The following is a 10000-nucleotide window of genomic DNA, read 5'->3' as shown; positions in this document are numbered from 1 at the left end:
ACAATGGTCGGGAATTTAATTAGCGAACAGTAAGAAACGCTGAATAAGTCTGATTTGTTACTCGGTTATCATTCTTTTGCACTATCAATTCCTTTCAAGTAGGGCAGGTTAATAGTTATTTTATATGTAGCCTTTTGTGTGACGGTCCCCATTTCCATTAATTAATAATAAAAGTGTCTGTTATTTGTTTCAGCTAAGAACATGGACCCATTCGTTTTTAAGGACTTCATCAGTGCTTTGGCTCCAAAGATAACAAATAAGGTTCATCAGTCTTGAATTGACAGGTAACGAACGTGTTTAGAAAGCAACTTATTTTGAGGCTATGTGGAGTTTTGCTTTAATATTTTTTCCTTTCATAATAAGAACTGTATACATTTTTGTTTTAAGGTCAACCAATGAGTCCTCTGTTGTATGTTTACCGAAGTCACTTCCTTTATTTAAGAACGAAGGCGTGGGTCTGTTATGATATCTCTCAGGCCAATATTTGAATGGTTTTAGGACATAATGGTTTGCTATAGCTGTTTGTTTGTCAAAACAATATATACTTTTAAATTTCTTCGATTTGTAAGAAATAAAAATCTGACGAGACACTTGTTCTGCATTGAGAGATTATTTGTGGCATGAACAATAGCTTATTAAACAGGGAACGGAATAATAATAATAATAATAACGACATCTCAACGTAGAACGTAAACCGATATCGACATGACGAGGAGAGAATCATAAAGGAAAGCTCAATTAAATGTATTGTGGAACCAATCTCCTTTGTCACAAACCATTAGCAAATGTTGAAGAATGCAGCAATCTTAAATTCAGGGAGTGATGGCAGGAAATACTGGTAATGAGAACCTGAGCTGAATTTAATAATGCGTCCACTCAAAGGCGCCGACATGAAAGCTCCCTTTGGAATAGAATAATTCGGGAAAGAACTGCATATTCATCACGACCAAATGGTTGCGAGAGGAATTTACACGGAGCCTCATGGCAATGAGGGGAATTACATCGGACTTGTAGTAAGGTAGAAAGTTGCATCACTTGTTATAGTAAGGGAACATATATGTCTCATGTCACTGAGGGAATTAGGGATGACTCCAGTTTCGCTGGAAATACAAATCATTGTATCCATCGCATAACAATGAAGGGCACTTTGTCATTTGCAAGGTCCTCCCGAATGGAATTAGTTCTGTTTTTTACAGCGATTTAAGAATAACTTGTTTCATGGCACTGGAAGGAAATTTTACACTACTCTTGCTAAAAAACACACATCTTATTCCTATGGTAAAGCTACAAATTAAATCGAAACTACATCCACCTGCTGCAACAAAAATGAAGATAATAATCATTAAATCAATTACACTGGGCTTCTAAGTGAGTAAAGACGATTACCACAGACTAAAATGTTAATGAAATGAAGAGGATCAAAATTTTTCAAGTACAGTCGTATGAGGTTTGATTGATTCCAGCGATGATGCAATAGTTGTTTTGCAATGGAATGCCCCGTCTATTCTGAAGGCCTACTTCGTACAGATGAAGTTTGTATTGGACACATTAGCAAAACAGTCATTGACATGTGAACTTGAATAAAAAAAAATAAGACGACTGTATAAAAAAAAAGTAAGCATTAGAGGAAAGTGAATGTGATTTATCATGTATCATAGTAAATTTACATTTGCAATGAGGAAAATTTGAAAAGGAAATAATGAATTTTAAAGGGCGATTTATATTCATGTAGGAAGAAAGTTTCTGATATTTTTTTGAAGCCTTAAGAAAAACTCCTTCAGATCAATATATATGGTCTACGATGTAAATCATTTTTCACAATGAATTTAGTTTCCTTTGCAGTTTCGTTCATTTCCACTTTTAGCCTTTGTGTGCGATGCCTTGGTAACTAACCCTCGTCGTTATGGGTTATATTTGTCTATAAAGTTGTGTTTTCACATCTTGTGATCTTATCTTGTCCACTTTAATTGTAAAATTTTTAGCCTTTGCGTGCGATGCCTTGGTAACTAACCCTCGTCGTTATGGGTTATATTTGTCTAGAAAGTTGTGTTTTCACATCTTGTGATCTTATCTTGTCCACTTTAATTGTAAAGCAAAAAATTGTACTTAAGTATAACCCATGTATTGGTGCTCTTAGACACGCTTACTTTGTAGGATTGGTAGTGATACTGTTAAGTTAGCATTAACCTTGTCTTAGTATTGAGTGCTTAGTTGCTAAATGGAGGTCTTTTTTCCATTAGTAGTATTGGTTTCTTTTACTTTTAAGCCGTGAAAGGAAACAAATTTGTAGTCTTCGAAGCCTAAAAAGCTAATCAGAATTTTGTGACCGGAAGCAGTTTTCAGTATTATCGTCATGAAGTGAGTGGTAATGTGTTGTTCCCCATTGTGAAGTTTACCAAAAACATTCTTGTATAGATATAAAGCAACATCTCCGGTTAAGTCATGATGTGAATACGGTTAATAACAATAACCGGCCTTGCTTTACTGCAGTATTTAAGTTTATTTAATGGAAGACACGGATTCAATATTCTTATTATCATCCAAGGAAAGTATTGGATGCATGATTTTGAATTCCCACAGAGGAATCAATAAGTGAAGCGTGCTCTGATTTTTCTTTTGCATGTACTTGCGAAAATGTATTTATTGCCAAAGCATGTTTACAAATGAAGGGAAACAGGTTCCGTTTATTTTGTGATCATTATTTAGACAACGTTCGAAGGTTCTTTAATATCTTAGAATTTTATTCTGGTATTATTTATTTGTCACATCACTTTAATGCAATACTAAGGTGTTGGGAGTTTTGTCTTGTTCCCGAATACTTGATTTTTTGTGGCAGATTTCATTCAAATCAATCAAGCTGATGAACTATTAAAACTTCCTTAAATATTCATTAATACTGCATCCTCATTCTAAGCACAAAGGGTAAATGGTCAAAGAAACGCGCATTTCATCTCAGTATTTGTAAGTAGTAATATTTTTGTCTTAAAACTATGGTCATTCTTAATTCTGGTGAAACACATAGAAATATGCCAAAAAAAAAATATTTGTATAAAATATCATATAGATTCTTACTATCCCAGATAAGCTTGATGTTATACTGTACTACTATCTAATTATTTCCTCTCACGTCAAACGTTTATTCCTGAGTTTCGCAAATATATTTTGAAGAAAATTGTAACGAATAGGAATGGATTTTTACCTTACCTGCACTAACAGTATAACAGTAAATGAAACAAACCGAAATACTTCTGGCCGTCATGACAGATATTACCAGGGAAGTGGGTTCATTGTTCCATTAGTGGTTCTGGATTAAGAGAATATTGCTTAGCTTATTTCAAATGAAGCGAAGGGATTGCATTCTCATGACCCACGGACAGAGGAATTAAGCGATTTTTCTCTGCTTTGTAGGTGAGCACAGGTATTTCGGTACCAGAATAAACACGTAATGACTCGTGCTTTGATGAAGAATTATCCGTCTTAACATTTTCATTCCTGTGGTGAAGTTGGCAGTGTGGCCTGACTTTAGGGATATTGAGAGTCGACAGTCGTATGCTAATGCTCTTTGTGTTACGTATCAGTAGATGATTCTGTTTAATGGTTCGGCAGATTTTTGATGTCCTGTGAACGCGTCCTCGTATAATCAGCAGTTCGTGCAGTGTTTGTGGGCAGTAACACAACGTTTCAAATATTTTGGATTTTATTATTCACTTGGCAATATAAATTTAAAGTAAATCCTCTAAACTGAAATACTATTCAAAAAAAATTTACATTTCTTTGTGAGTGATTTATCATGTAATCAAAGTTATTCCTTTTATCTAAGTGAGGCAGTAACGTTACTCGTGATGGTGTTCATTTGACTGCATTTTTCTTTTTTCGGAAATGTCTGTCAGCATTCAGAACGGAATGCTCTAGTCTAGCAGGAAATGGAGATTCGGTCTTTTGTTAAATCTTAACAAGAAGGGCATTGGTAGTCTCTGAAGAGAAACTTGTTTCATATCGTTTTCTTTTTAGATTTGCATGGATGCATTTAGGAGGGGCTATTATAATTATCGAGACGCTTCTGGGTAGGATAACATGTTATTTCATTCGATGTCGGAAGTGGATTTTCATGCATTATTTTTATACCTTCATGTGTACACATTTTGTTAGGTTTAATGATATCCAGTAATGTCTTACCTCCTCATTCACTTATGGTAATGCTTCTAAATTCCTCTCTCGCAAACTTCGTTTTAGAAGTTCGTCGGATTTATTGATTTGTAATTCTATTCTACGATGATGATGAATAAAAAATGAGCTTATATTGTATCGAGAAACTTTATTTTCTCCGATTCAAATACCTAAAACGAAAGGCTTTATGTGGGACCTTTTATTTCCAAATTTCTTCATAATGAATTAACATGTAGTCATAATAAAGGCGTAGGTGTGAAAAATTGTATTTGTCAAGAAATTTTTCACTTAACTCACAAACTTAAAGTAACATATAATCCTCATCAAGAAATTATATGTATTATTCCTGTAACCTCTTCATCAAAAATTATAAATACTGTTCTGTAACAGTGCCACATCAACGCACAAGTAAAATAAAGAGTGAGTTATGTATCACTCATAAGAGATCAAGATAAAAGCAAGAGAGCGCGGGACAAAAAATGACGAAAGTATCCCTACTGAAACTCAATATGGAAAACTCCACCGAGGACTCAATTTAGTCCCCTATACATCAGTGTCATACGATGATGAATTACCTAAGCGTATATACGTTGAGCAGCAATCCTTCAAGGGCTGTCGAGAGCAGCAAGACAAGGGCGAGTGACACATGAATGGGACATACAGGCAGCAATGGCTGTGAATGATAGATGGAACGCTGTACTACAGGTTTACACACACACGCTGCAATTGCAGCAAGAAAGGAAAAAGGATTCATTTAATCTTTAAACTGACGTGGAGAAAGTAAAGGCCATATAGGTTACGATTCTTGGTCGTGTTTAGTTTGCATGAGTTGAGTGACATGAATACGTGTATGTTAATATGCGTGTAATTGCATATTTATAATACATAAAGAAATAAAATGATATTTCATACTCACACGTGCACGCGCTCAAAGATACACGCACATAAATACATACATACATACATATACATATATACTTGTATCCCAAGGTGAAAAAAATATGAGTTTGTCGCTGTCTGCTCTAGTTTTTCTACTTTTTTCCTTTACCTTGTTTTGGCACCTTTTTTTATAGAATTATTCTGTCTACTGTATGTAGAATTACGTAGGATTTCGCTGTCAGCAAAGCTTTCATTGATTCATTTACCCCCAGTCATTTCTTAATCTCAAACACTTGTTGTTAATGACTTCCTATCTTGAGTTTCTTCACCGCTAATCATTAGTTGATTCTCTCAGGATGTTTAGGTGCGGTTGGGGGTGTCTTATTTTGTTTCGGCTTCTAGATGATGGTAATATAAAACTCTTATTGAATCCACCTGTTGTTCCCCAAATCTGTTCTTTTAGCTTTAGTCTAGTGTGACTGAGCATTTTCTTGTGGTGCCCACACCCCCCTGATTTAAAGTATAGTGAAGCCTCAGTGCTACCAACAAACTACAGTAGAATTGTGAACCGTTGCCACGAATCTGATGTCGTAATGCTGCCTTTGACCGTCCAAACCCATCACCCTACAGAGGCCCTTCCCTTTTGCCGCCAGAGCTATATCGAATTTCGAGCCGCGTAAGGACTCCGTTACCAATGAACCCTTGGGAAGAGGTTCCAATAATGTGTCAAGTCAAGATTAACTACAGTCTTTCACCCAATCAACACAACCCAGTACCTAAATATTAGTGTTTTATGCGCCTGTGCATTAAGTTTTTTTTTTTTTTATAATTCAGCATTTTGATTTTTTTATTTTCAATTCATGTATATTTGTTAGTTATGTTATCGGATTACCGTTATCCGAGTTCACTTTGAGGAATACAGCAAGTGTTCGTCGTCTCTCTCTCTTGCCCCTCCCCGAGAGTAACATTCAGGCATGTCCTGGAAGTGGAATTAAAGATCTGAAAGATTGTTCTAGAGATTCACTGAATTAGAACTACTCAGGTAATGAGGTTGAGTCCCACATTAAGCTGCTGTGTTGAGGCTGAGTTGGTAAAAGAGGTTCATGGATTGGTTTAAATTAGTCCCTCACATCTTTGACTGAATCAGAATTTCCAGGAGATAGTCTACCCCAAAGCCAAATCAAAAGTCCTTCAAAAAGAAGGCATCGTGCTTACCCCATACAAAAATGGGAAAAAAGCACGTTAAAAGAAGAAGAAGAAGAAGACATATCTTATTCCACGGTGAGTAATCAGTTCACCAATGCGTGGTTGACATTGGTCTCAGATGAGTAGGTTTGTCGGCCAAATAATGGGTATTTACTGGGTACTAGATACATGTGCATACGCTACCGGGGTCTAAGCGATGGCAGGCAGGGCAGCCGATCGAGACTACGGTCTACCCCAAAACCGAATCAAAGCCCTTCAAAAGAAGGCATCGTGCTTTCCCCATGCAAATGGGAAAAAAAAAAACACGTTAAAAGAAGAAGAAGAAGATACAATATAAATATACCTGCAGCCCAAACTATTAGCGCTTCATAGTCACTAACATACTATGGGAGTGGAGCTTAGTATGAAGACTGACTTGACATTTTTTATTATATTTGGCATCGAAAGAAAACCTGCACCCTGCCATGTAAGGGACAAATTAGATATATGAGGAAATTGTAAATTATGAAAATGAGGCGTTTTTGAAGGCTGAACTTTACATACGAAAGAGATCTGACTGGAAATTGTAAAGCGAAACTGCTGGAACTTTTGGAAGAGTGTGATATTGTTTACAAGAGGAGGGAGAACACATGCTAATAAGAGTAAGTTTGTCAGGGGAAATAGAAGCATGGAACATGCAACAATAAAATATATTGGGCATGGTGAAGAATGGAATGAGCTGTTCCCTGTCAACGTATGGAAGTAATTATAATTGCAGGAAGAGAAAAGCGAGTCTCAAAATAATTATAATAGTAGGAGGAGAAAGGTAAGGCCCGGAATACATGGAGGTCTATTTAAAAAACATGGAAGGGAACTGATAAAAAAAGAAAGGAAACTGAAAGCACGTAATTTATAGATTATGAGATATTGATAAGTGAATATTCAGGGTGACATATTCCTAAGTTTACTATTGCACTGTTTAACCTTGTTAACTTTAATATACATCAGTCATTTGTAATATTTTGCCAATTACCTATCTTGATAGTGTAAAAAAATGAAATAATATTGGAAACTTACGATACTTTTCAGCTTTCAATGTAAAGAAAAAAAAAGTTGAAAACTAAAATTATTATTGTGACTTTTTCTTAAATACATAAAACCAATACTTTTTTATCGTTATTTAGAGCCCCTCTGGTTAACAGTATAGTCAACGGTACCGGAGAATTATTATAACAACGACTGAAAAGAATACTTCTAAAAGGGTTTCCTAAAGTAGTAATAACGGTTACATGAGGATCTCTTCAAAGACAGGAAGAAACATACTACACTGAATTTATGACGATTATAGGAAAAAATTCTAGTACCAAAACAAACTAATATTGTAGGAATATGAGAGTACTCAGCAAACATCTTTCAGTCTAAAATTTGTAGAATAGCAGAGATCACAGTAGCAACGGCTGCAAGGAGAAATTCCGGCTTCGTCAAGAATATTCAAAAAGACACCCAAATGATACTCATCAAGAAGCGAAAACATTGATTTTTCCCAGTTTTGTTGTCGTGGGTAGTAAAGAGAGAAGAGAATTACGAAAAGGGTATAACCTCTCAGTATTCTTATTAAGAGATAACTCACCCTGCCGTTTTACTCAATGTCATTTTGTAAATGATTCCTATGATCATTGTATTTATATATCCGCCATCTTAAGATAACTGTTCTTCTTCAGAAAGGAAAAAATTAAGCCACATGGTTCCCAGTGTTCAACCTGGGAAAATATTAAAGTCTATAATAAAACAAGTAAAAAATGCGCCGAAGTTTCTTCGGCGCAATCGAGTTTTCTGTACAATGTATAACGCTGTATGAAACTCTCAACCACGGCCCATGAAACTCTCAGCCGCAGCCCATGAAACTTTCAGCCATAGCCTGGTGTGGCCTATGTTGTTGGCACCTATAGCGGTGCCAGGCGCACGATCGTGGCTAACTTTAACCTTGAATAAAATAAAAGCTACTGAGGCTAGAGGGTTGCAATTTGGTATGTTTGATGACTGGAGGGCGGATGATCAACATACCAACTTTCAGCCCTCCAGCCTCAGTAGTTTTTAAGTCCTGTGGGCGGTCGGACAGACAAAAAGTCATCTCTATAGTTTTCTTTTACAGAAAACTAAAATGAAATTTATTTTCTTCTGTATTAAACTTTTTCCTAAAATGTATTTGACAAATAGCCATCCATATATGCCCTGTCAGTGCAAAATTAAATTTTGATTAAAAAATCGAAAATCAGCTTTGAAGAGAATTATGAATTTCATATCACAGCAGCTAATAAATACGGGAAAATAACTATGCTTGAATAGAACAAAATATTTGCTCTCGATGTAAGAACAACTAAAATAAAAAAAAAATAAATCATACATTCGCATCTGGATCCAAATCCATCCAAAAAATCCTGCCAACTCCCTCTTGGTCCATAGCCCACCCTCCCAAAAAATCTTGTTAAAATCCATGAAAAGGTTTCTGAGTTATTTTTACAGACAGACTGGAACGGTTTTACATCATCCAGCTTGATTGCACGAGGTAAAAATAAGGTCGAAGCAAATTCGGTGACACGGGGAAGCCAGTACAGAGGAAACAAAAGGACCCTAAAGAATTTCAACTGTGCTCAAATGTTATTTATAGTTTTTTTTTTTTCTTTTTTTTTGGAAGATTAACGTTGTTGTAATTTCACTAGAAATAGTATCGGTAGTTCTAATCAATGATATATGAAAGTCTGATTGATGACCTGGAACCGTTCGGTTATTCAGTGCCGTAATGAAAAAATTGTTGCAAGGTAAAAGTGATAAGTCATTACCAATGATAAAGTGGCCACAAATAGTCACAATTTTTGGCCAAAAGAAGAAGAAGAAGAAGAAGAAGAAGAATAAAAATAAGAAGAATCAGAAGAAGGAGAAGAAGAAGAAGCAGTAGAAGAAGAAGAAAAATTTGCAGTAAATATAAAGAACGTAAAAAAGATGAACTAGCCCAGTCTCTCTCGCTTTCATGCCGGGCATGTGGAAATAACGCTGATGAAAAACAAAACTGGCGGTGCATCTATCACACCCTAATCTTGGGACTAAACAAGCCAGCTTGCATTTTGGTCGGCTCCACTTGAACCACATTTCCTCACTCCAGAGGGTCTGAAAAAGAAGTTAAGCGCTCCTCCTTGAGCCTCCTCCCCCTCCCCTTCCCCTTCCCCATCCCCTCCCCTCCCCCCCTCCCTCCCCTCATTCTATAATATCATGCATGAGATAACTGCTTCTATTAAAGGCTACATTGATTCTTGCTTGCTCCGGCATTTATATTCATGGAAATTATTCAAATGCGATCGCCTGATAAATAATATCGAAGATTTTCCTGTAAACTATTCTTCTCTCTTGGTGGGTGCCAATGAACGCTTCTTTAGAGTCCTGTAGTCAACACGAAGTTTTCGTGAAGTCGTACATAATCATAATATGAAGATGATCTCGAGAGAGGGCCATGCCAGTAATAATTTCCTGTCTACATCTCCTTGTTATGAAGGGGCTACTCCATAGTCTACTTAGATTATGTGAATGTCACAAAATAATATTTTTTCTTAACCCACTTCATTTGGATCCTTCTAACTTACCTTCATTAAACACGCATCATAAGTTAATAAAGACTTTAATTTCCGTTTGTATTTATAAAGTTAGTTAATAAGATACTACCAATCGGATTCCTAGTTTGAAAGTAATAACATCTTTGTCATAAGATATATTTGAC

General features: G+C 36.0%; 1 protein-coding gene across 6 annotated transcripts in view; it reads left to right on the top strand.

The window, feature by feature from the left end:
- Window positions 1–10000, top strand: part of LOC136849042 (innexin inx2-like) — a 98146-nt gene that overhangs the window by 27601 nt on the left and 60545 nt on the right. For 3 of the 6 annotated variants that reach the window (XR_010856214.1, XR_010856215.1, XM_067121933.1), the window contains exon 5: window positions 194–284. Coding sequence is in view for 2 of the 6 variants with exons in the window: in XM_067121933.1 (XP_066978034.1) it covers window positions 194–276 (83 nt within the window). In the remaining 4 variants the exon portion in view is untranslated. Of the gene's footprint in view, window positions 1–193; window positions 4306–10000 lie in introns of those variants that run through there. The other 3 variants (XR_010856213.1, XR_010856212.1, XM_067121932.1) reach the window with 3 other exon arrangements.

The sequence above is a fragment of the Macrobrachium rosenbergii genome, chromosome 20 (genome assembly GCF_040412425.1).
Source record: "Macrobrachium rosenbergii isolate ZJJX-2024 chromosome 20, ASM4041242v1, whole genome shotgun sequence".
Lineage (NCBI taxonomy): Eukaryota > Metazoa > Arthropoda > Malacostraca > Decapoda > Palaemonidae > Macrobrachium > Macrobrachium rosenbergii.
Note: the sequence above shows the minus strand (reverse complement) of the source record. Positions and strands in the feature narration are given on the sequence as shown.